General features: G+C 41.0%; 1 protein-coding gene across 5 annotated transcripts in view; it reads left to right on the forward strand.

Annotated features, from left to right (window-relative positions):
- PLEKHA7 (pleckstrin homology domain containing A7) overlaps nucleotides 1–27961 on the forward strand; it is a 954991-nt gene that overhangs the window by 546637 nt on the left and 380393 nt on the right. For all 5 annotated transcript variants that reach the window (XM_085648087.1, XM_085648089.1, XM_085648088.1 and 2 more), the window contains one exon: nucleotides 9220–9303. In XM_085648087.1, the coding sequence (XP_085504213.1) occupies nucleotides 9220–9303 (84 nt within the window). The remainder of the gene's footprint in view (nucleotides 1–9219; nucleotides 9304–27961) is intronic.

Genomic DNA, 27961 nt, shown 5'->3' on the forward strand with positions numbered 1-27961 from the left:
AAAAGTTCCCTCCCGGGCCACACAGCCCCGAGTGGAGGCTCCTGGTCAGCGCTGCGGTCACTGCACGCACACGGCGGCCACATGTGCACCCCCCCCCGCCCAGCCATTCACTGCAGGGAACGGAGGCGCCATGGAGCTGGGCCCAGAGTGGCACCCCAAGACGAAGTGACAGTCCCCGAGCGAGGCGCGGCTGTCTGCACCGGGCTCGGATACACCACTGGCGGGGGGCCTTCCGTCACACCCAGATTGTGAAGCCTCAGGCCGCCCTCACAGAGCCATGTGGTCCCGCTCAGCACGCGCAGGCCGCCAAGTTTTAAAAGCGGAGCCGGCTCCACCTGCGCGCCCTCTAAGCTGTGCGCAGGTGTGAGATCTTCACAAACTCACCCTGCGTGCAGGACCCCCCCCTCCCCCCGAACGCCGGTCCACCTCCACCAGGACCTATCCGTCCCGTCACCTTGGCGGCCCTCTAACCCCAACATCCCCCGGCGTGCGGCTGCCCTCACCTCCCCGGGCTTCCTGTTCCTCAGCTCCAGGTTGAGCCTCTTCTTCATGTCCATCTTGTCTCGGGGTGAGGGCGCGGAGCGAGCCGGCGGTCCGCACGGCTGAAGGGGCGGGTAAAAAAAAGGGGCAGAAAATGGAAAAGGAAATGCCGCAACTACTTCTCTTTTATATGAGAAGGCGCCAAAGACACAAAAGAGGGAGGAGGCGGGGAAGGGAGCCGGGGGGGGGGGCGTCCGGCTGCACAGCACCTCCTGGCGGCGGACGGTAGCGCGGCAGGCGCGGTCTGTAAACACGTCGCCTGCGCGCACCTTTGTGTTGCAGGAAGAGTGACGCCCCTCGAGGCGCTGGCGGGCCAGCTTTCGGAGCAGACATGGCTGCCTTGTATGCCAGAGCACCGCTATCATGCGCCAACCACTGGGACCACCTAGGGCTGCCCTAACACAGCCTGCTGTAGAAGCGACGTCCCTCATGTGGCCTCCCAGGAATCCCTGCACACAGAACAAGCATTTGCAATGCAATAGGTCTCGCATTTACACAAGTTTAAGCTATTGGCATTGTAAATGACAATGCCTTTTATTTATGTTCAGAAAACAAAAATAAAAGGCATTGTCATTTGCAATGTCAATAGCTCAAACTCGCGTAAATGCGAGACCTATTGCATTGCAAATGCTTGTTTAATTTTTCTGGCAACTGCCTCTATTTAACTTTCTTTATAGAAAACGACCAGCAGAGGCAAGTAAAATACCAGAATCACTTTAATATTCCCTAGATTCCAGTCCATAGAAATTGTCTTCCACGAGCACCCGTAGACAATACTATTTTTTTCAAATCTTGTATTTTCAGTGATAAGACCGCCAAAGGCCTTGATTTTATATTAAAAACAGAGCTTTGGACTATACTATTTCCAGATGAAAGGCAATATTTGTCTCCATGTGTTCCCATACCTGCCATGCCACGCAGTTTGGTACTTACTTTCCCTCCATGTTAAAGAACATTAGATGTTTCAGAACCCAGGCTAATGTGCTGCATAGCTAAATACATATAAGGTCTCAAAGGCAAGACCGATTGCATTGCAAATGCTTGTTTTCCCCCCCAGGAGCATGGCGAATTACATGTTTCTCTCCACTTTTTATTTTTTGTCGGCACTACTTTTTCCTTTTGTTTGAGGAGGTGTTTGTGAACACGTCTTGTTCATGCTTCTTATAAAGGCAGCATGTCACAGGTTTGTTTCCTTTTATTAAAGCTGTAGCACATCCTGCAGTGTAGCTGAGTTTTTTTTAAAGAAGTGTTTCATAGTGAAATGCAATTATGTTTTGAGATTTTTATGTTTTTTCATTGCTTCAAAGACAGCTTGCTTCGGTGCCTGGTGTATGAAGATGGTCTGTTTTCTCAGTTGGGCTCTTGGTTAGTCCTCCCCTCTCCATGTAGATCCCAACCTCCCTCACCTGTGTGCTTCCACCTACTCGTCCTCCCTCATCCTTTTTACTTGCCCTTTCCCCTGTCCACTGCTTGCCACTTGCCACTGTCCATTGCTTGCCCCCTCTCGCCGCCACGAGTTGCTAAAAAACAACACAGTGCAGAGAATAAACACAGGTCCCATTCTTGGTAATCATTATCTAAAGAAACAAAGGGAAAAAGCCACTATGGCACGTAGGATTTGGTAGGATGAGCTGGCATGGGGAAAGGCCATTATGTGTACATAATGGGACCGTCACCTCTCAATCAATCAGTCAGGGATTTGTAGAGCGCAAATGTAAGACGTTACCACGCATACATTTACAACGCTGTACTTTACATTCCGTTTGTTATAACGCAAGTCATTACAACGACTTGCGCTGGAGGGCGCTGGACTTTGGAATAGTATGATTTACTTTTCCAACTCCAGTCTACATACAATAGGGAAGGTGTTGGAATAGTAAATCATACTATTCGTTATGTTAGAGCACCATCCAGCACAAGTCGTTGTAACGTCTTGCGTTGTAATGCCCACGATGTAAAGGCATTGCGATGCAATGCCCGTGTTGTGAAGGATGTTTCCTGTAGAGTGCTACTACTCACTCATAATGGCGTCAAGGTGCTGTGGGTGTGAGGGGAATCTGCTGTTCAGTCGAAGAACCAGGTCTTGAGGACCTTCCTGAATTGAGGCAGCGATGTTGATTGCCTGAGATGCAGAGGAAGGGAGATCCAGGTCCTTGCAGCGAGGTAAGAGAAGGGCCTTCCTTCAGCGGTGGTCCTGCGGGTCCGTGGGACCTCTTAGAGCCTTCAAGATATTTATTGTAATCACAATGTCATCCGCTCACTCTGTGTTGCAGGTTGTGAGGCCTCAATCAGAAACGTTTATTGCTTTGCTTAGAATGTGCTATGATGATAACAATATGGCTGTTGCACTACAAAATAAATGGGTGAAAGCCTGCTTATTCGTGCACTTGTTCAAAGCACATACTCATTGGACCACTTTCATTTCCATCGAATGGCTCACGGCACCATTTGTTTTTTTACACGTTTTCACGTGATCATTGCTTGCAAAGGTTTGTGACCATGTTTTAGGCTTTTTTTTACAACAATATCTGGGATTTGTTGGGTGCACCCCTCTGGCAAAGAAGCTTCCTCTTGCTAGTCGATAAGCCATGTTTCACGACTATGGAGTACTTCATAACAGTAGTATCATTGACATCATCCTACCTACTCAAAAAGCATGTATGACATACACCATTTTTACTTTCTGTCTTGCATAAAGCTCCCCCTTGTTCTTGTCTGGCCAATGCGAGTCTGGACATAACAGACCATACAACACAACAGAATTACCCAATGAGGAAGGAGATGTGGTCTAATAGTTGTGTTAATAGCACCTATACCTTTAACGTGCTAACAGGAAGCGTCAATCGTGGTTTGTGCAAAAGACATAAAAACATCAATGTAGAAGCTCTTGTTTTGAGACAACCATCTTTTTGTACATAGCAAATCAAAACAAATGTTTCTTGACTGCTCAGCTTGCACAAATTGTAGTGTGATCCTCTACAAGCAAATTCACTTTCTGGCATATTGGTTCATTTCAAGCTAAATGGTAGCGTATTTATAATGGCTACACACAGGCATTAAGCAAAATGTAAGTAAATGTAACTAAATTGTCACTTATTATAAATATTAGGCAATCTGTCCAAAATGTTTTACACCCTCTGCCGATAGGAGCATAAAACGTTTAAGGTAATAATTAAGTCTACATTGTACTCTACAGATTGAATTCTTTATGTATGCTTTAATAGTAATAGGTGCTATAATTCCCTACTTTAGTAATACTTGTTGTATCGACCTAGGAGGAATCAAGGGATAAGCAGTCCCTCTCAGAATTTGAATATGTGATTTGCAGATCCAGGCTACTGATGTAACCGCACTTGTCTCTCGATCAGCTTTCAAGAAATGGATATGTGTTTGAAATAAGTAGGATATGTTTTTGTGCCCACGCATTTACACAATATCACTCCTAGAGATGTTCAAAATTCACGTAATTTGATATATTTTATTTGTACAAAAATTCTGAAGTTGACAAAGTGACCACCATTTAATCTGGTAACTGTAACACTTGTTACTATTCTTGTATTTCTTGCCAGAAACGGGGCATAACAATATTTTTTAAGTAGATGTGGAGAAGTAGTTGGGTTTCATCTAAATACAGGCACGCGTTTCCATCCAGGGTGCTCAGAAAACAAAAATATCTAGGAACTCTGCAAGTGCTTATTCCAGAGCTTTCTAAGGAATTTCACTGCACATGTTGAGTCTCACTGCCAAAAGAATCGTTTTTCTAAGCTTCATCCTTTTTTTCAGACTTAAATATGGCCTCGATTACATTTCATCATGCAATAAACACGTGGCTGCCCATACTTTTATCAAGTCTTTTTTCTAGAATTGACCAGCCATTTATTGCGGGTAATTAGACAGCAGTATTGCATCGGGACTTATTAATTGTGATCAAAACGAAGTGCGTTTAAAAATGGTGCGCCTTGAAGGACTTGACAGCTGAGGGCTCGCTACACTTAATTGTTGCCTCTGGACACGCACAGGAATGTGTGCTAAGCACAATTGATCCTAACCATACCTGATAAGCAGAAAGAAGGCTTCCAAATGATTTCACCTGCCTGATTAAAGAGGGTTGGCAGAAACATATTTCACATTTTGCCTTACTAGCTATTTGTAACTGGAGGCAAGAGAGAAATTATCACTTTTTTGTTTGCTGTGCCCTAGGGCTTTTCAAAAACAGGCAAAAGGGTACATCAGAGATCCTCAGAACTAACAGGGTGGACTAAACGCCTGTTTAATAGCAAGGTGGGTGGGGCAAGGCAGAAGGACCATACATGGTGAAAAAATAACCCAGCAGGCAGGCTGGGAAGGAGAGGGGAGAGTAAGGAGGCAGTGGCTAAATACTCTCATGCTGCTCTAATACAAACACCACAGGTGATCATATAAAATAAAAGCCAAAGCTGCATATCAGAGCTCGCGGGGCGGGGGGTATCCCAACATGCAACCCACTTGCTGTGCAAAGCCTGCCCTGCCTCTGATTGGTATTCTTCGTGGATTCATACATTTGAAACTTTTCCTGCTGGTATCAGAAAACATGAACACTTTGGGAAAAATATATACATATATTTTTATTATTTCTTAAATACAGGCAGGCAACATCCGTACATACTTAAAAAAAATATTAAAGTCAGAAGTGTGATCATCCATTTTAGTGCATTACCCAGAATGTGATGCTAAATCAGATGTTTTTATATTGCCATCGAAGACAACGTGGGCCAGTCAAGCCTGTTGCCCAGAGCAATGATGACATTTTATGAAGGTCCAAGTAAAATATCTCCCTGGGTGCGACACATTGCTTGATGGTAAATCATCTCTGTACTCCATGTCTTCACACTCTTGTGTACAATACCCAGTAGTTCCCCATGGTGAGGGAATAACCCGGCAACCTGTGTGCTCGCAGAGGCGAACAGTCAGAGGCAGGCCTGGTTTTATCGAGAGTGTGGAAGATGTGGAAAGACCTGTTTGCAGCTCGGCAGTTCTCCACATGTTTCACCAGAAATGCTGCTGTGCTATTTGCTGCACATTAAACGAGTCCTGGCGTGATGGGGCTTATTGGCTTTCCAAGTTGAAAAGACCAACATACAAATGTTTAGTTTAAATATGTGGGAAGTTTTAAAGCAACGTTGGTATTTTGTGACAGCTTCCCTACTGCTAGATGGATCTAACAGTTATCTTTGGGTTAACAAACAATAAAATAAAGTAATTTCAAAGAACCTAACCTGCTCCTAAGGAGAAGAAAAGAAGAGCATTACCAGGGTGAAATTAGAGACAAAGTTGGGAGGCGAGTGCTCCTATAGAAAGAGAGGTTGGCGGACTTGGTATACCCAAGTGGTGTTTTGCGTGCATGGGTAAAGCAAAAGGATTCAGAATGGTTCTGTAAACAAAGGAACCACAGCAACAAAATGAAGAAAGAAACATTAGAAAAGCGGAATAATAACGTTGGGTTATATTGAGTTGTTGAAACATGTGCATGCTCCAGAGCCCAAGCATTCAGTCCACAAACAAATGGGAGAATATGAATGAACAGCGAGTGTTTATGAATGTGTTAGGAGATCTTGTGGTCAGGTTAAGGATTTCAGGCGGTTCAGTTTCTCTAGGGCGTAGGCTGCTTCCATATTTGACCATTTGAAGACTAATGGAACTAGTCTTCCTGTTTCAGAGGATCTGAGTTATCTGGTTGGCTGGTGGGTGCAGATATTGTCACACAGGTACACTGTTGAGTTTATGGATGACTTTGAAAGATCAACTTCAGTTTTCACTTTGATTTGGTGCCTAGAGATGCCGCGGAGGACAGGACTGTGAATTGAACAGTTTTACTCCCTGAACTGCGAATCCTTCCACAATGTTTGGTATCTCAAATGTCTCAGTTATTGTTTGTGAGCGTCATCCTATTAGTTTATTCATACCATACTCAGTAGTTATTATCACCAATAATTGAGCAATTACAAAATAACCTCTCATACACAATATTAAAATGTCAGTTTATCATACTCAGTCATTATTGCCTTTTCCTGTTTTTAAGTTCTTTTAAAGTTCAGACATCTTGCAGTACAAACCATTAATCTGCAGAAAATGCAAAAACACAGGTACCTCTAGGGCCCCGAAGAATCCTATCACCCGTGGAGTCCCTTTGGGTTCCATACAATCTCCTGTCATCTTCAGATTTTACATGGCGCCGCTTGGTGCTGTACTCATAGTTAACAGCATTAAAATTCACCAGTATATCAAAAGTCTTCTCTGCTTCACTTATCCAACTTGTCAAACATTGTTTGCTTATCATCCTGACATGGATTTCTGGCATGTACCTGAAGCTTCAACCCAACCAAGACAGAATTATTTTTATTTGGCTCGATGAACAAACAAGATAACATAGAAACCTGTCTCAATGACATGAACATCTGCGAACACTAACTCTCTCATGCCAAGTCACTTGGATTCACCCCACACACCAACCTCACCCTCAAGTAACACATGCCGTCCTGGTACCAGAAAGTCAAAACATGTCTTCCAGGAAGCAACTTCAGAACTGCTGTTTAAGTGTTCTTATTCTCGCATCTGGATGATGGTAATGCTGGTCTCCGTGGCCTCTCACACTCCCTAGGGGGATCCAGGGCCTGAAGAAATATGATTATATCACCCCATCGTGATGAAGCTCCATTGGCTACCCTTGCCCACCCACAGCATAGTAAAAACTAGCTGCATTGTTTAGAAAGCATCAAATCCAGCACTCCAGCTTATCTTTCAGACAAGTTCACCATCTCTGGTGTCTCTTGGCACACACACAGCAAGGACACCATCAAACTGCACACCAAGAAGTGTAAAAAAGAAAAAACAAGACAACAGGCTTTTTCCATCTATGCACCCAGGATCTGGAACATCATCCCTGTATCCATCAGGTCCTGCCCAAACGCTGCTCCACTTTAGAAAAGAGTTGAAGAATCACCTCTTTAAGAAACACTACATCCCAATGCATTTACAACCCAGGTTCCTTTCCAATTACTCATTGACTGTCTGCAGGTCTTTGGCCATGCACAGGCATCTGCTGCCTTTTGCCTAGGTTCGCACTAAAGAGCATACATACATACATACTCAGAAGTTTTGTTGCATTGTATACAAGAACTCAGCAAATCGTCTTCGAGATGGGCCCACCATCAGTTATTTGATTGGTGGCACAGATTTCAGATTTTCTGACATTCATGCTCGTTCCTTCCCTTCTAAATTATTGGCGCACATGAAAATGCTAATGCTGGGAGTTTTCAGAACCATGACTTGAGCTATTGGGAAGAATAACAAAATGGATGAGCTTGAAGAAAAAGGAAGAACTTTTCTTAAGGGTAAAAAACTCAAATTATCTCTCAGCTTTTGCAGAGTATCCTCCATGCTGTTTGTGGAGTGGACGTCCATCTAAGAGGGCACATAACTATTCAGTTTCTGGATCCCCAAGGGCAGCAGCCAAGAGCGGCGCCTGCCATGTTTTTGCCCCGTCCCGCTCCCATTGCTAATGTATTTTTCTTTACAAGGTTCTTAGAATGATCTTCTTTTTTGAGATCTGCCCAATACTAGGAAGGGCTCTTTTTTGTCGGCCATACTGCAGCTTAATTGTATTGATGTCATTGCCATCTATAGCCTAGTTTACTTCCTGTGTGTATGTTTGGGAATTATAATTTTGGACCGATTTACAAAGCGGTAGAACACTGTCCTGTGGAAGGAGTAATGCTTGCAAGGAAAGCAGTAGCAATATCCTGCTTGTATGTCGATCAGTGTACGATCCCATTCCCTTTTCTATGTCACAATTTATGTCAGCTCTCACTGATGTTAATATATGTAAAAATTAAAAGGTACCCATGCCAGAAGCAGTTGCTGATCCCTTAGTGGCAGTGATAACTCAACCCTTCACACTGTTCACTTCAATGAAATCATTATATGTACAATTTCGAGAGTCATCTTAAAATCATTAGTTTGTTTAATGGAAAGGGTAGCAATATGTGCATTTCCAGGGAGAGTTAAATAGGAGCCGCCTTAGGCACAGATTAATTAGAGTGCCTGTACAGGAATGTATTCTTTATTAATATCAGAGTGTTGGAATAATAGCTGCCTGTCCGCAATTTTGTTGACAATGTGCACTAGGCAAAATAAAGCTCACTCACTCAGACATTCAAATTTGTTCAGGAAGGAAACATTGGAAACAAACATTTGTCAGCACTAGAGGTCGAATTGTGGTCCAGAAACTGAGATGACTCGTGGTAACTTTAACTGTTCACATCCTTGGTGGGGATGCAAAGCATCAATCAAATTTACTAGGAGAAAGTTTGTAAAGCTGGAAACCAGGGGAGTCCAGTCGAATCAGGAGGGGGCAGAAAGGCGTGTGAAAGGATTCAGTCAGTGGTTCTGAACTTCTGATTTTATACAAGTTTCCTAGCCAGTGTGAGCATGGCAGCCTGTTCGCTTTGAAACATAGATCCTCGTGTTTGTCATGTTCTAACGACGGAGTCTACTCAATTATATGAAAAAGAGTTTGTAAAAATCACGCCTTGTTAATTGTATTTTAACAAAAACATTCAACAGTACAACTTGTTCATTTTATCCTTCCACCAACTGTGCTGGGTAAAGCATTCAATTTGGTTTTTTTTCTTTTCATTTCAGCCATAACCAGAGGACTACCACTTTTAAACATCCTGTGACTGGACAGATATCCCCTGAAAATCTTGAATTTGTTTTACAAGAAGAGTAAGTGGATTTTATACCAAAACAAATAGAGGTAGAAAATGTGTCTCAAATCGCAGTTCAAAGCAGTTGAATTTTGTTGAGCAGAGATTATCACGCAAATATTCATTGCCTTCTTTATCCGAAATTGAATTAAAGATTGCTTTTTTATTTTGAAAACACCTAAAGCATGCAAGAATTTGAGAGCTAAGATGTAATCGAATTTCTGCGTTCTACTCACACTGTAAAAATACTTACTCGAGTTATTGTTGGTTTTAAACCATTTTTATAAAACTAATTATATTCCTAAGGCAATAATCAAATGAAATTTACTGAATTTGAATTTTCTAAAATGTTTTCTTCCAGTTGCCTTCCTTGTCATAACATAGACTTACCATTTAAAATATCGTAGATACACCTCCTGTAGCAATATTTAAAAAACTACTGTACAATATAAAAACCACAAAAAACGTACAAAGACGGCTAACCGGGCTCTAAGGATGATCAGCATCAGGATCCTGCCAGCTAGGTACCTAAGGAGTTTAAAGCTGTCTGCTGGTCATGCTTTAGTGCAAGTCTCATATACGAGGCTCGCGCGCAGGTTCCCCAGAAAAAAAGTATTTGAATTTGCAGTAAAAGTGTAAGTGATTTAATAGATGGCAAAAGAGTTAAAGGCTATGAGTGTAACTAACTGAAAAAACAGTCATCTTCTGTGGCTGTAGATTGAGAGTAAAATTTGAGAACCTCACAAAAATATATCTGTTCCGATGTTTTCCTTTATCTATGAAAGCCGAATATTTTGTAAGCAGCATAGTTTCTCTCGAGATTTAATGATCTGGATAATGGTTAATTTAATTTCAAATTGTCTAAAACTTTTCTTCTTCTTCAGTGAACTTGTTTTATTTTTTGTATGTATAGCACTTTGGCCTGAGTCCTGTACATAATTTAGAAAACCATCTTTAGGACAACTGAAAACCAGTACAAAGTAAGGGAGTAATTTAATACAAATCACTCATCGCAAGTCATGGCTAGGAAGAGGAAAAGATGAGAAAGTTAAATGATCATTAATAAGAGTGAGTAAAGAACGGAGTAAAGGGTTGCCTTTAACAGACCAAGAGAGCTGCGCTGGCTTTAGAGGACGAGGGGCCCCCTTTTAAAATGATGCAGTGGGGCCTCCTTTCTTGTATGTTGCCATTTATTGGATCAAGGGACCTCATCCCAAAAATTGTTTTGTTTTGATGCGCTTGAAAAATATTCAAAATCTCCAAAAATAAGTAAGGCGGATCAAGCTACTAAAGAAAATGCCTTTGATTGTATCATAGAATACACTCATAGTTTTACTAGCATATGGACAATATTTTGCAACAAATAAAATGTGCATAAATCATATTATATTAGAGAGGTATATGCCTATTGCATTTGCGCTTGAATATACACTATCTAGCTAATTATCCAATCCTGGAAATGAGTTCTTGAAAATAAAAAGGAAAAGGACAGCCTGTGGAGTTGTGATATGTCTTCCCTGAACAGCCTACCAAAAACCTGTTTGCAGAATATTTTAAAACTCCGTATTCATCAAAATTCACGCTGTGGGTAGTACTAAACAGGTGGACTTGCAGATGGCAAAATATGATTTCTAGAGACAATGCACGATGTTAGCCAAACTTCCCCAAAGAGAAGTAAATAAAAAACATGTTTTTTTATCAGTTTTACAGGTCTCTTATGCAAATATACTCCCTATAATTAAAAACTACAAAATATCAGTGTTTCAACTAGATATAACTCCAGCAAAAAAACTAATTAAAAATGTAAAGAAATGTCGTTCTTGCCGCTCCTGCAATGACTGCAGAAATTATTCCTTAGGTTGTGGTACTGTGCACAAAGACATTAAAGATGCTGTAGTTCTCTAGTTCTATACATGCTTGAAAACACCTATCAGACCCTACAGATATGCGTAACACCTATTTTTTATCTTCTGTATCTTGTCAAGCTGCTAAAGTAGACGGTGAGAGTATAATTTCAGGCACACATTGAGGATAATAATGTCCTTGAGGATTAGCAGACTGAGTTTCTCCCTCACCATGGCACGGAGGTTGTGACTATGGTAATTATTGATGATCTCTGATTTTTGGTGGATGGCGGTCGTGTTAAAACTCTGATTTTATTAGATCTGTCTGCAGCCTTTGACACCATCCATCATACAATTGTGTGCAAAGATTGGCTGAGTATTGACTGTCTGGTGTGGTGCTGTCTTGTTTTAGGTCGATTTTTGCTGACTGATCTGCATTTAATTAGACTTCGTTCCTTTATGTTCGAGCAGAAGCCAATCCGCTGTGGTATTCCACAGGAGGAAACATTCGGGCCACTCGTTTTTAAGCAATTTCTGTGTCCACTCATGGTTTAAACCTTCAGGCATACATTACTACAATTATGTCAATGATCCCCAACTGATTATCAAGCTCTTGCCTTCAGCAGGTGACAAGACAGCTGTTTGGTTGCTGGCTGCTGGAAGTTGATGGATGAAAATCTAAACCATAATAATATAGAAATTATGGTGATTTGCATTCTCTCAAACACAAGTCTGGAGGAAATGTGAACAGCATCTATTGAGCAATGTCTGATCCTGTCCATTAGATTAAAAAACCTCGGTTTGATTATGGACAATAAACTGTCAAAGAAGGACCACCTTTCTACTATAGTGAGATCAGACTTATTTCAACTACGTTTACTTAAGACAGTTTTCAAGGTCTTGAGTTTCCTGCACAAAAATGCTGGTCACTGTAGAAGTCATGATCTCACTTCTCGAATTCTGAAATAGAATTTTTCTGGAAATTGACAATTCCTTGGATCACTAAGTGCACAGCTTCAGAGCGCAGCAGTGCAAATGAATTGTGGCCTCCCTAGCATATAGTCTCTTCAGCTAAGAGCAGTCTGCATTGGTTCCTGGTGAAGGAGAGGATAGTTAACTCAGCCTGAGCCTTGCCCACAAGGAAGGGCATAGAAAAGAGCCAGGCTTTTCCTAACATAGCGGTAAAAGATATCTTCCATTGCAAGTATTGTGATCAGCAAACTATTACTGGGCAGAGATTCCAAATGTTAAGAAAACTAGATGGAGTGACCTTGTTTGGTCATTCTTCAAGACAAATTCATGGATGGCTCATTGAAATGCTGATAATACTTCAAAACCCACGTGTTAAGACTTATATTGATCTGTAGGCCTCGCCAGAATATGATGATGTTCAGAAAGTTAGATCTTCTCAGGACCAACTGATTGCCCTCGCTGTGATATTTATGCTTATAAGATACAATTAACATACATGTTAGCCAAGGAAAATGCGTACGTTTTCACCCTTATTGATCTTCAGGGCAGGCCACGAAACCAAAATCAACCAAGGGAAAAACTATTCAAGCTAGCCCCACACTGCATGAAGTTGCAACAAGGACAGAGCCATGGAGGCTCGGTTGGGTAATGGGAGCGCACCCTCTCTGATAAAACTCCCCTAGCCAGCTGCTTACTAGGTAAATACCAAAGTGGCACAATGGCAAACCTAGCCCCCTTTTCACTTGATTTTCTGCTTCTTTTTCTTTCCTTTCACTCTTTCTTCATTTCGGTATTCCTTATCACCATTGTAAACTTTCTTTACTACTCGTGTCTCTTTCCATTTACACTCTGATTTCTGTTTCTTTTCTCTCTCCTTTCCTTAGCTCTGTGGCTCTCTTATCCCATTTCTCATTCATTCCCTATGCAAGCTTTTATTTTCCCCATTCTTCTTCCCTCGTCATTCGTGACACACCGTCTCAAGACGCCTTTCACCTCTAGTTTCTCTCTCACTGTCTCTGTTACCTGTTTTTCTTGCACTTTTTTACGGTATCTTCCCAGCCACTTCCATTTTCATCATCACTGCCATGAACCACTTACTATCCCCTGTGCAGTGCTCGTCTTCTCTGTCTCACTACCCTCCTTATCTGTGTCTTTCATTTCTGCATTGTACCTCTATGATGGATAACACCCATCTCTTTTTCTTTCTCTGTCTCTCATTTTCTGCCTCCATCTTTATCAATTGCAATGTATGTCTCTTTCTCTCTCTGTCTCCCTCTCTAATATATCTGTGCATCCATCTATCTATCTATCTATATCTATCTATCTATCTATCTATCTATCTATCTATCTATCTATCTATCTATCTATCTATCTATCTATCTATCTATCTATCTATCTATCTATCTATCTATATGTGTCTCTGCACATGTCTCTCGCTTTTTCCCTGTATGACCTCTCTTTATCTCTTCCTCTGACGACCCACATACATAATTGTTGCTTGGAGTACCAGTCTTTAGCTACACGGATCTGAGTCAAGCTTGTTCTGAACACCCATTAATCCACAACATGACGTAGCAAGATCAAAGCAGTGGTGCGCAGTACATCAAAATGTGCTTGTCCCCTAATATGTACCACTTTACTGGAGCAAGTGCAATGAATGCTGCCTTCTACGTTTGGCGAGCCGGTAAAGTCAGAGCCTCTCCTTACAGTCTGTAACTTCACTTCCTCATTCATAGTAGAATTCCCTGTCATGTGCACTTATTAGAATTCCCCGTCATGTGCACTCATTCAAAGTGCGACCACCACATAAGTGTTAATAGCATGCACTGTATGGAAATATTGTGGGCTAGCATGGTGGGTGGTACACTGGTGGCAAGGCAAAGTGAGGCTTGTGGAGCAAGAATCGGGAACAATACAAAGAAATCAAATTTGGATATGTGCAATAGATATTAATCAGCAGAGAAAGTAAGAAATTAGAGCAGCCTAGGTTTGATAGTAAAGCTTGAAAGGGATACTGTGGAATAGTACAAGATAGATTGCTTTGGTTTAGGAGACTACACTGGCTGCCTGAAAATGTGGGTACAGCATACTCAAGATAGAAGAAAAGAATAGTGAGGCTACAAGATTTAAGCTGCCTGGAAAGTTACGGGTAGGTGGATTTGAAGTATGCTGTCCGGCAGGTCACAACATATGCTAGGGGCAAAGTAAATGGGAGGAAAGGAAGGGGATGGGAATTAATTTTTGCACTAGTATTTTAGGTGGTAGCAGAGAGAACAAGAGGATCTTAGGGAAGTGGAGACTGACGTAAGGAGAAATGATGGGAAAGGAAAGTGTTTTATTCTTGGTAACTAAGGTGAATAAAGTAGACAATATGCCGTGTATTTTAAAAATCTGTTTGTATTATTTTTAAATACAACAAGATGCTGTTCAGACGGAGTACAAAGTACATGTAGAGGGCCATATAATGATCAGGATATCAAATGAACCTGTTACTATAACTTGCAACATAAACAGGTGCACAAACTTTTACATATGGTACTCGCTCTGGTGGTCAGCTGCAAGAGTAGATAAACAAGTAAGAGTAAGTAAACAAGTAAAAGGAACAAGAAGAAGCCTGAAACAAATTGTGATAAGTCAATAGAAGATCTCATAACGACATTCAAACCTATAACAAGAGTAAATGTCTGGAAATGGCTCTGATCAATGCGTTTTGTTATCTGATTACAGGTCCACCTGCAGTAGACTAGTGTCCCAATTGGTCTTCTCCACTGGAAAATAGGAATTGTGACATCTTCAGCTTGTGCCTGCCTGTAGTTTCCTGGCCTCTATTTGTAAATTTGAGGTGCTTGTTTTAAATTCCATTTGATTGCTATAGCTCTTTTAGCTATCATAAGTGCTAAATCAAGAAATGTACGTCCATTTGATCGTGTTTGGGCCGTGACATAAGACCAAGGAGACGGATTTTAGGGTCTAACAGTTGTTCCCTTCAGGTCCCTGCTGTGAGGAGAGCTGTGATTTTAACACAACAATTACCAATACCCACACTTGACCACACCATATGAATGAAGGTGGCAGTATCAGAGCATCCAGGACACTTGTCAATGATTGCAGGAAATATTCCATGTAACCTGGTAGGGGCTAAATATGTGTGAAGAAGCTGATTAAAATATAAAATTTCAAACAGGTACTTTCTAGAACCTTTCCCTGTATATTTTAATGAAGTTGCCCATTTGATATCTGAGAGGACTATTACTAAGTCCTGCTCCCAGCCAGCCCGAAGAACAGAGAGGTTCCCTAAGTGTGTAGACCGAAGAGATTTATAGAGGTGAGAAACCATCTGACGGTCTCCACTCCAAGTTAAAAGCATTTGCAATGTGCAATCCATTTCAGGTTCTTCGGGGGTAAGACCCCAAACAGATTTAATAAGTGTGTAAGATGACATTCAACAGGAATAATAGGTTAACTAACAGAGATAGCGTTGTGCACTCAAGTAAAGAGAGATGAAAAAGAAATGAAGATCTGAAAACTCAACTTAAATGTGGCCGGAACGTCTGAAGAATGACATGAGGGACACTAGGTATGCTGTGTAAATAGAAACTAGAAGCGAAGCTGGAACAGGATCTGTAAAAAAAGATTATATGGACCAGCAGGTGCAGATGAGATTACCAGGGGAAGGAGCAGTAAGATTGTCCATATTGAAAGTTATTTGTAACCAAGACAGAAAAGGTGAGGGCCTTGTGTAACATAGAGAGGGGAGTTTAGTTAGGGATGAATCAGCGAGCATAGTCAGTCGAGCTGGAAGAATGAAAGCCATCTTGGGCATTCATCCTTTTTTGTAAAGCTTTAACAAAGCAAGCAATCTTGTGTCCACAGAATCTCTGCGTACTTATCTTTAACATTCTAACAAAATTATTTTTCAACACAGCCATGGTGGTGGCTAAACGGGACATAGCCGCCTCCTGGAAGCTTCCAACACCGCCTTGCCCTGAGAGGTGGCGGAAGGGGGTGGACTGGTGTGCGGCACAAGAGTGACCAATGTATACAGCACGGGGTTGTCCTAAGAAGTTTCGCAGGGTGTGGGGCAAATGGTTGGGCGCTGTGGAATAACCTAAAATCTGTGAATAATGCTTATGTTCTACAATCTCTTGTGGAGTCAACTGTGTTGTCTTTGCTTTTTCACTTGGTTGTGAGTCATTATTTTCGAGAACTGCTGCTGGTCTTTGTTCTTTGTCAAAAACAATAAAATTGCTTATAAAAAAAAACATTCTAACAAAAAAACTCCATCGACAATAAAAAGATGTGAATGTCTCCTTTCAGTATGGGAGAGAAAATATTTATTTGGTAGCATATATAAAAATGCATTAATTCATAAACGTTACATCAAAGTAGTACTCCATTTTCATTTAGATATTGGTGACAAAAACTTGGATTTTAGTACAACAGAATCAGGAAGCTCAAATGTGTTTCTGTCAAATGAATAAGCATGCAAGGTAATGTACTTGCGGGAATTATGCAGGTAAGGAAGAAGGACAGGGGGAATTTCAGACTAAATAGAGTAACACAGGTCTCTCATAACCTTGTGTTTACTAGACCCACACTCTTGGGGGAGGGAGGGCTGCTATAGCCAATGGTATGAGGTACTGACAAACTCCAATTACAAACAAGACATTGTAATTTTAACCTCCATACTGTCCCACCTTCCAAAAATGGCATTCTGATTGCTTCTTATCTTGAGAATCCAGAAACTAGAAAACAGTGTTTAACACCAAACAGTAAATATATCATTTAAATCGGCAAACAGGAAATTGCTGGGTATGCTGGATATCAATAGATCCTTTAGGGTTATCTGCTGATGATTCCAAAAGAGCTCCAGGTTTACTAGGCAAAAACACGGTTCACACTTGCATCACCTTTTACATTCTGAATTTCTTGCATGCAAAAACTGCTGATTTTGAAATCGAGTTTATGATTAAATGAAAAGTCGGTCATAAACCCCATCGAGTTTGTGTTTTATTTGCAAAGTTCACAGTGGGACATATCGAACACGTCAAAGTGTTTTTGAAGCGACTTAATTGAGCTATTTCTTTCCTGCTTTTCGGTCTAAAATGGAAAAAGAATTGATGAGCTAGAGAAGCTTGTCTGTGCAAACTATGTCACAGACGAAAAGTTTCACTTTAATGAACTGCAGTCGAAATTAAATTTTTAAACCTGGCCTCTATAATACATTATATAAATTAATTTCACTCTCTATTGCATTATAAACCATTTTTAGTTTCTAATGAATTTATATGAAAACGGACATTCGAATTTGATCCTTCTTGTTTGGAAATGCTGCGTGGTGCCAGAAACGAGAGCAAGGCGTTCTCCGCATGAATTGGCAAATTATGAATTATAAAGTTCACAAATTATTTGGGGTAGAGCTGCAGCTTAGGTACGTTATGTACCACACATTCAGACGTCCTACAGACTGGGATCCTTGTTTTATGGTCAATAAGACGTTTTTTTCCCCACAAAAAAGTTGATGAAATAAGGTAGTGCCGGCTAGAAACTGTGAAGGTCGGTGCAGTAGTCCATGTACAGAACAGCTGCTCTTGGGGAAAACGAGGATAATCATATTCTGGGTTAGTATCACGTTCGCTCCTTTTTTTGATCAATCATTATTAAGCCAAAATTAATACTTCATCATTAAGGTCAAACTAAGACACATCTGAAAAAAAACACTTCAACGCAGTTTTATAACATATCTCACTCTCATTGACTTTCATACAAAACATCATTACTATGCTTCCAAAAAAACAGTTCATAACCAAGCACACCCAATAGACGTGTATGGTGACATGGAACCTTGAAACACACCAATACTGATACTAAAGAGCTTGTTTTATTTTTACACATAACCATGATGTTGTAGGTAAACCCAAATGATGAGGCTTGTGATTAATTGCCTGATTTAAGGTTTGGTGAATGGTACTCCGTACAATGACATTACCCCTGAAGTAGTACCAACGACCACATTTAGAGATAACCACTGGCCTATCAGTCATCTTTGTACCTTGAAAGGAACCATCAGCACTGCAGATCCCTTCAAGTTACAAAAAGTTTGGTTGACATCCGCCTTTGATTTTGATGATTATCTTCCAAACTGTTAAACTTGTTTTTCACACATAATCTCTCGAAATAGGAGTTTTTTCTCTAAAAACAAAAAAAGCAAATAACCTCCACACCAGGGGAGTTTTCGCCCAGCCTGTGGATGTCATTATTGCTTTTTCAGTCCATTATCACCAGTTTATGTCACATTAATACATGGAAGCCTGCAATCCAGCATAAAAAACAGTCTCTAATTTCCTTATTGCGGTCCATTTGTGAACTTTTTAGTCACCTGTTATAAGAAATTAAAATTCAATCTAATTTCCTTTTTGCAGTCAATTTGTGAACTTTTTAGTCACCTGTTTTAATAAATTAAAATTCAATTGTTGTGAAGTCATACTGCTAGAGACCAAAGCAAAAGACACACAATTGATGGACGGAATGCAGAACAAATTCAAATCATTCACCCCGTCAAGAGGTCTGGGTTAAATCCATCATTCTTTTGCTCACTATGCCACCCCAGTTTAGACCTGTTCATATGCAAATCAGTCTTGACCCTGTGCCTCATGGGAACAGTCCAGCCCGAACTGCCAAGCCAGTGAGCAGGGATTTAGGCTCGGCAAGTACTCCCGGCTGCGGCATAAGCCCATTGCAAAGATCCCAACTGTAGAGACAATCACAGTCGGTTTGATCATGATTACGATGATCCAGGACTGCTGCCTCCCCTGGATACACTAATAAGCTAATGTAGCAGGAATTCGAAGGCTCTGCGGTAGGTGTACAACCTTTCATATTGAGAGGGTGTGAGCATTCCCGCGAGCCAGACAAATCCATTGTAGAATGATCTACTGCAAGTGATAATACTATGAACTGTGAAGTGGGTGCCCCAGTTTGGTAGCAATACAAATTGCACTTGATCTATATTCATGATATTAACTTATAAACCACGGGAGTCACTGCGACCCAGGGGGAGAAAGTCTGGATCGGGGGGAGACAGCGAAGTAGCAAGTATAGGCGTAGCACTGTATTGATAGCACCCAGAGACACTAAATTGCATTCTGTTGACATAGTGTTTGTTCTTGTGTGTTTTAAAGTATCTTTCTTTCTTAAAAAGATAAGAGCTGGGCTGCACAGTCATTATTATGTTTTTTTTTTATCCTCATTTGTCAATATGCTAAAATGTTGAAGAAGGTCCATTCTACTAGGACTAGGGGTGCCCGGTCTCTCTATAGGGAAAGGATGTAATAAGCATCCCGGGTTTACAGATTTCCCCCTGTCGGGTCAAAGGGACTAACTTCACTAAACAAGTAAATAAAGTAGTGGCTCTGAGAAAATCAGACCAACCTGTGAAGCATATTACTAATCATAGGACCATATATATAACAAAAGAAACAAAAAACAGAAGACCATACTTAAGGGAGGATTTACTGGCCACGGAGTTTCTACCCAACCAAATTTAAACTCAAGTTAGAGAATATTTCAAGACTGAAGAGTTGAATTTGTTACATAAGCTTCAAACCATGTGTCCCATAATTCCCAAAATGTTGTTCTCTGAACCTTCTTAATAGCTCGGTCAAGAGCCGCAACCCTTTGTACTGATCGGATCCATTCCGCCTCTGGGGGGAAAGGGTGGCATGGGAGTATCCATTTAATGCACAACTCCCTATGTGTGAGAAGAATTAAGACAAAAATAATGGCTTTTTGAATTTTAGGAAAGTTAACATTTTCCACCCCACCTGTCAGTACCCCAAAGATGACTATATCCAAGCTCACCTTTAGTTCTTGGCCTACGAATTCCGATATGATCTTACCCACTTTATCCCAGAAGGCCTGGATCGAGGGACACTGCCAGAACATATGCGCTTCATTCGCATTTTCTTCGCCGCATTTGGAACATTTTTTCACTGCCTGACTTCCCATCTTCAATAACCTCTGAGGTGTCCAGTAAGCCTTATGGACAGTGAAAAGATGATTCTCAGTGGAGCAGGTCTCACGTAATGCCATAAATAAGCCATAGATACTCGCCATAAAGCTTCATGATCCTGGTCCGGCAATTCCCTCTTCCAGCTCTTCATCAGTGGATTTTGTGCCCCTTCTTCTGCCTGAATCAACATCCAATACCACTCTGCGATTTCTTTCCGCAGCATGGGACGTAGATGTAGACGTATCCTAGTTTCCGCCTCCAGGTTCCCCTCACCATTTTTGGCCAAGTTATTCGCCCAGCTTACTAGTTGATAGTATTTAAATTTAGAGACAGAATAATTGGAAATCTCCAGCAGTCTCTGCCACAAAATTAGTTTAGAGTTTTCTACGAGCTACCCCCAATGATTGATACCACACTTACTCAGAGGGTTGCTAATGAATCCAAAAGACAGTCAGGGGTACCCAGAGAGTCCCAAATAGGAGCAGAGTCACAGTAATATGGTATCTGTAATGTGAGCCTTATATGATACCAGATCTTGGCTGCACCCTGAAGAATCTTTCACGTAACTTTTTTGAAAAATTTAGGATGGCCAAATTTAAGAAGGAAAGATTCTGATTGAACTTGGGGATCCTATATAAGAGCCTTTAAATAAGGGGTTAGGCAGGAACTGTCCTTTAGAAGCTGGCAAATGTTCTTTAGATGGAAGGCTCGATAATATTGGTATAAATCTGGGGTGGCAATGCCACCTTGCTTTTTCTTCTTTCGTAGTTTCTTCAAGGCAATTCTGGGACATTTATTTCCCCAGATGAAACAAGTAAACTCTCCTTGTATTCTATTAAACCATACTTCTTAAATTTTAAAGGAATGGTATTGAACAAAACAGTAAACTTCGGGAGCACCAACATTTTTAAGAGATTTGACCTGCCAAGAAAGGACAATGGCCGTGCTCCCCAGGCATGAAGTTGTTTTTTAACTGATGTAGCTAGTTTGTCAAAATTCGTCTGAGCTAATTTTTCCAAATTATGAACTATTTGTACTCCCAGATATTTAATTTCTTGTCTTATCAAGTTACTGCTGTATTGGGTGTTCCATTGCATCAATTCTGTTTTTTGCTGGTTTACGGAATACCCAGATACGCTTCCAAATGGATCCACAGTCTCCCAAATAGCTGAGAGTGAGTTAATTAGGTCACCGGTAAAGATCATTAAGCTGGCATATAGACCAATTTTTTTGACCATCCATTACTGACAAAAGGATGGATACTACGACTTGCCCTTAATTTACAAGCCAGAGGCTCAATGTAAATGTTAAATAAGAGGGGGGAAAGGGGACAACCCTGTCTAGTCCCTCTACCAATTTTTTATTAATTTAGAAAGGTTCCCATTTACTAACACCTTTGCCAAAGGATTTTTATATACTGCTTTAATTGCTGTTAAAAAACTTTCTCCTAGGTTAAAACGATTTATATTTTATACAGAAAAGACCAACTAACCTTGTTGAAAGCCTTAGCGGCATCTAGAGTCATCACTGTCAAGGGTTTCCCAAATTCCTTCGCTAGATCTATAGTAGCAATTAATTCATGAGTTAACTCGTAAAGTTGCCTCCCCCTTGTAAAACCTTTTTGATCGACATGGATTAAAGATCCTATCACCTTATCCAGTCGTTTTGTTAAAGCCTGGGTATAGATTTTATAATCACTGTTAAGGAGAGATATTGGCCTATATGACTCACAGACCCTCAGAGTTTTGTTTGATTTTTAAAGTATGATTATAGTAGCCGTATCCCAAGACAACGGGAGAATCTGTCTACAAAGAAAGGTAGAGTTAAACAGTTGCAGTAATATCGGGGCAAGCTCCTCTTTCGGTATAATATAAATTTCAGTTGTGAGAACATCCGGACCTGTGGCTTTCCCCCTTTTTAAGCCCCTAATAATGGGAAGTATTTCCTCAAGACTAAAATGACTATTTAGTCTATCTTTTTCCAGGCCCTGCAATGAGGGGAGTTCGATGTTTTGAAGAAAATCTTCAATTTTCTTATCGTCCACTTTAATATCTTCTTTATAAAGGTCTTGAAAGAAGGAGGAAAACTCATTCTCAATCTCTTCTTCATTGGAGATTATATCTCCAGAAATTTGACATCTAAGGCCTCTAATCGAATTTCTTGTCTGCTTAGCCTTTGTTTTCCATGCAAGCAGTTTGCCGCACCGCTCTCCATATTCATGGTGTGACAGTCAGCTAGCTTCCCATTTTTTCTTAATGATTGCCTCAAGATAATCAGCTCCAATTTTTGCAGTTTGCAATTTGTTTTTTATTTGCAACACATTTAAACTTCCTGAGTTTTGTTCAAGTTCTACATGGCAGCCTTGAATTACATTTTCTAGTTTATTTATATCATCCTTGACTTTCCTATTATGTACTATAGATAGGCCAGTTACAATGCCCCTTATGTAGGGCTTATATGTGTCCCAGACCACATAAAGTGGGGCCGAATCCATTTTAACCAGAAAAAATTAACTTGTGGCACTTTTCAGTTTCTCCACTATCTGGGGTTCTAAAAGTAGAGATCTATTTAAAGTCCACCTACGAGAGAGCGGCCTTGTGCTTAACATGACCTCTAAAATAACTGCTGTATGATCAGGAAGATGTTCCGGGGCGTGGGTATCTTTAATAGTGATTTTACTGATATAGGTGTCCACAAGAAAAAAATCAATCCTGGATCGGTGGCCGCATTTTTTTTATTATTGAAGGTAAAGGCTCCCTCACCCGTCCCAGCCTTATCTCCCATCAACCTTCATATATCTACAAGGCCTATGTCTTCCATCAATTGTTTTAAAGTACTTCTCATCTCGCGAGTTACAGCACCCCTCTTAGATGATGTATCATGAATTGGATCTATAACAACATTAAAATCGCCACCAAATATTATAGGATTGTTAATATCTACCAGATGAAGAAGTAAGTACATAGCGAGGCCGGATCGTCTATATTAGGGCCATAGTATCCCTCAAAGTTCAGCCAAGATCCGTAAATTTTGGCCCTAGCAATTGCCCATCTACCGAGGGGATCAACCACACATTCCCATTAGGTGGCTTGAATGTTTTATTTGAAGATTAGTGTGACTCCCTTTGACGGGCATGGTTGAATGGTGCACACACAATGTTCCAGCCATTTTTGTCCTTTGAGTATCTCAGCCCAGTCATCTTTTAATAGATGAGATTCTTGTATTAAAAGCACCTCACTATCCGAGAGTCTCAAATACTCTAGAATTTTTTTTCTCCTAGAGACAACTCTGAGGCCATTGATGTTCCACGATAAAATTTAAAATTTTTGGGATCTATCTGAATTATCATATACACAATGATTTGGGTAGCTCAAGGTATCTGCGGTATTTCGATGCTTATAACGCTCTAAAAAGGCTGAACTGTGTCGTAGTCCAATTGGATCATATTGACAAATGAGAATTTTTTCTTTTTTAACCCATATGCTCCCCCACCCAGTGCAAAAAACTAAATCATCTTTTTGTGTGTATTTTTTTTTTGCCAGTTCCCCCCCCCCCCCTCTATATTCCCCCTCACCCAACCTTCCCACCTCGGGGAACCCACCTAACACTACTAGAGGTATCTAGATGATTACCTCCAATTTAAGCTCCATTGCATCAGGCGAAACTAACAAATTACTTGTGATGTGCTTTAATTTGTTCGATAAATTTGCTGACTTTGGTGGGGTCCCTGAACTTGTGCATTTTATTGTCCCACATCACTTTTAAGGAAGCTGGGAAACGTAGATTAGCAGTAGCCCCCAATCCTCTCAACTCATGACTAAATTTCCCCAACTCCCATTGTCGATCTTGAGTAGTGCGTGAGATGTCATATCTAACTCGGAAGAACCATTCTCTCTTCTCATATATACCAGCTTTGAGGCCCCGCAAGAATTCTCTCCTTAAGAGAATATGATTGGAAATTAACCAGAATTCTCATTGGATTTTTTTTCCCGGTCACTTAAGGTAGGGGTCCCGTTGCACTCTCTGGATATCTTCCTCCAAAGTAAGCTCCTCAATAGCCATAATGAATTCTTTTAAGAGTCTGATTGTGAAACCCCTTAAATCTTCCCCTCAAGACCCTCCGGGACATTCAGGATCTTAATGTTATGTCTCCTGGCGTTATTTTCAAGAACTTACAGTTTTTCCCTGAATTCTTTGTCACTGTCTTTCAGTTTTACAATCTCGCTTTTATTTAAGTAAACTTTTTTTGAAAGGTCGTCCAGGGAATTCTCGCATTACTCCGACTCTGTCCATCAAGTTATTAATCTAATTTTCCAGGATCTCACAAGTGCTTTGGATCTTTTGCTGATTTATCTCCAAAATGGCAAACTTTTCCCTAACTTCCGTTAATAAAGTGGATAGCAATTTTTCCATACCCAGCTGGTCAGGCTGGTCCAATTTTTCAGCCAACGCAGAGGCTGTTTCAGGCGGCTTGTTAAAGGTGTTTGTTGAACTAGCCTCTGCTTGCACACCAAACTCGTTTTCTGCTATTGCTGCTAAAGGGCTAAACCTGTTTTCAAGACATAAAGTATTATCCATGACTTCTGTACTAACAGTGCCGTCCATAATGCACGTGGGTTGGTCAGAATCAGAGGCATGTACCGAGTCCAAGAGTGTAGGTACCGAAGTAAAGGGGGGGTTAAATACACAATCTGGGATAGAACTTGAAAATAAGAGTGTAATGAGGGCGTAATTTTTAAGCATCCAGGGTTTCTTTTAGACCATGGCTTCTCTGGTCCCGGTGTAGGTTTGTCTATCAGAGAGCCCTTTGCAGTGCGAGCTGGAGGGACCAGCTGGGAGATGTGAGAGCCTCTTTTAGCCAGACCTTTTTGAGAGGGTAGCAGGGGTACTTTTTTAATTAAAGGCCTGTTTTGACCCTTTCTCCTTAAATCCCGACTTCTCAGGGTGTATCTGTTAGTGGAGCAGGTAGAAACTTCATTCAAACCCTCACACTCTCCCTCTTTCAAAAAAACTCTGGGAGATTTAGAACCCCCGCCAAAAACGTTTTGTTTTTGCCCCTTCCCCCCTCTTACCGGAGCCATTAGAGGTTTTGTGGTGACCTTGACCATTCCTGCCTTCGTGTCCTCTTTACCACTGGAGGGCAGGGACTTTCCAGTACGAAACAAACTGCACTGCTGTGTACGGATGGTCAGGTTACAGCTCCCGCTGCCCCGAAAGCTGATCCTAGCGGCAGCACGCTGACCCTGTCCGAGCCGGACCGCTGCCTCCACCCACACGCTACGCCGTGGCTGAGATGCCGTTTTGAAAAAAGCCAAACAAACAAACGCGGACAATGATAACCCCCGCAGCGGGGTCCGCAAAAGTAGCAGGGAACCCATCGAAGAAATCAGGGAATCATCCAGAGGCAGCAACCCGCTTCATTACACAAGCACAGGTACAATAACGATCTGTTTACCGCACGTTCAATGGAGCTCGCGACCTACACTAACTGACGGTCGCCATGTTCCCCGAGCAGTTGCCAGTCATTATTGTGTTGTGTAATTGTTGAGCTCTGAGCTCGAGCCTCCTTGCGCTACCTTCATGAGAAGCCTGTGACTGCTGCACATTTCTACTACTGAGAGTCTAGTGCAGAAGGGGTTGTACTTGGCCTAGTTTGCCTAGCCATAGTAGGATGTACCCCTATACATCAGTGGGAAAAGACCTAAAACCCAAGGGTTGAGACCCAGGACACCCCGCTCGTCCTGTGGCCCCGCAAACTGGCTCTGTTCATGTATATTTAATATATAGAAGTGGGCATCTCTACCATTATACATCTTAAATGCAGAATAAGTCATCTACAACTTTAGGCTCAATTTTCACTTGCATGTCTTCAGAAGTTACCCTTAGGAAACTGTAAGAGTGTCCATAATCACTAAGTTCCAACCATCACGTTCTGAATTATCTCACTTAAACCAAGTCATGGTAACAATCTGAAACACCTGGGGGCTTTGACCTCCAGTAATAAGGGTCAATACCGTAAGAAATTTGTAGAATTGCGAGTCAACTTCAGAGGGGTTAAATACATTGGAGGTTCTATGCAACAATCGGTTCGGCCATACCTCTTTCTTGACCACCCTCATTGAAGATTTAGCCAAAATAGTTCCATATAATTCATCTTTCATGTTGTTCGTAAATAAAAGATTTTCAAACATTATTAATTTTGGAAGTTGCGAGCAAGTAATTGAGACGCATATATGGAGGACATACATGAAACATAGAAATGCCATTTCAATAAATTCTGTTATTAGAAACAAACCTTGATGAAAACATTCATGCCAAAGAAGCAAATTAAACCTGTTTTCATGTAACTAGCCTCATGCTCCCTACCCCTTTTACACTCGTATTCCCCTGTACCTGTATTTTGTCTCCTCAATCCAATTCAGTCTGCATCTCGTGCCCAACCCGAGTGCATCCATACACTATTGCAGCCCAGGCTTTAGCTTTCAAATTATCTTTAATTGTTCAACATTTAAATGCGAGTGGCAGGACTCAACCAAGCATTGAAGGGGAAATTCTGCTTAGTACCAAATTCATGTGCAATGACAAAAAACTGTGTGACTGGTTCCCAATGGCTGTTTAGATATGTACTGTCTAGTGCTGGACATTGCCCATGTAGCACCACCTGTTTGACTACTTTCCTGTGTGCAGACTCTGCTGTCTCCTGACCCTCTATTTTGTTTAAGCACCTCATTGAATATGACAGATTGCTTAATTATTTTGTTTCACAATTGAGTTTTCTATGTGGGGTTTGGTAGGGGATTTTCTTGAAAGTCGCATGACACCATTCATTTAATCATCCATTCTTTTCTATTGGAAAATCATAGTTTCAACTTAAATGCTCAATGTTCGATGGCCTGTGACTCTTCCACCTACACAAACGGTAGTCTCTATAGATGCCAACCGAACGATATACCCTTTGAAGCAGGTTTAACAATTGAAAACAAAGTACTGATAAACCTTAAAATGGCCTGATCGAGTGTTTAATTTGAATGTGAATATGTACAGCGCACTATCTCCCGTAGATTTCTTGGTGCCACAATTTAAGCATTAAACATTGAGTAGGTGGTTATGGGAATAGCCAGGTTTGAAGCGAGATCACTTTTGTGTGTTGATCTATGCAAAGGTAGCTTATCTCTGTGTGTAGAGATATTGACCTCAGTTAAAACTGCAATAAACACGTATTTGCATGAAATAATAGGGACAGGAAGTCACGCAAGGTATAGGACAAATTTAGAAGTGTGTGGAAAGCTAATATTTTGAGAATATTTTTTTCTCTAAGTAGTGAAAAGGACAATTTCCTCTGTAAAATTGATTGTTCACAAATAATCCTGCTGACCATGCACAGTATTCTTGCCCAATGACAATTTTTAAATGCGCTCTAAAGCTACAGCTTTTCACTAGCATTACTTAAATTCAAAACAATTGTAAAGCATTTCACTATGAAAACAAGCAAGTCATTTCCTCACACTGACCCTCTTATTAATTTCTTGGAGAGAATTGGGGGGGGGGGGATGAATGATCTGGCAATTGGGGACCCAAGCGCTGTGAAATTACCTATGAGAGTTCAGAGTTTGCTGTACTCCATTAATGTTTACTTTGGAAAACAGTTGATTTTCTGCTGGGCAAAGGTAGATCCAAGTCAAACACAGAGAGAGTGTACAACATAGTGAAACTAGAAATTGAGTTTTCAAATGATTTATCCCTGTTGAAGCAAAGCAGCAGACCGCTTACTTTTGGAACTTGACTGAAGAATAAACCATTTTGTTTAAAAAGTGAAGGCTGTGCCTGAACAACATGCTAGAAGCAGAGCA

The sequence above is a fragment of the Triturus cristatus genome, chromosome 3_2 (assembly GCF_964204655.1).
Source record: "Triturus cristatus chromosome 3_2, aTriCri1.1, whole genome shotgun sequence".
Classification (NCBI taxonomy): Eukaryota; Metazoa; Chordata; class Amphibia; order Caudata; family Salamandridae; genus Triturus; species Triturus cristatus.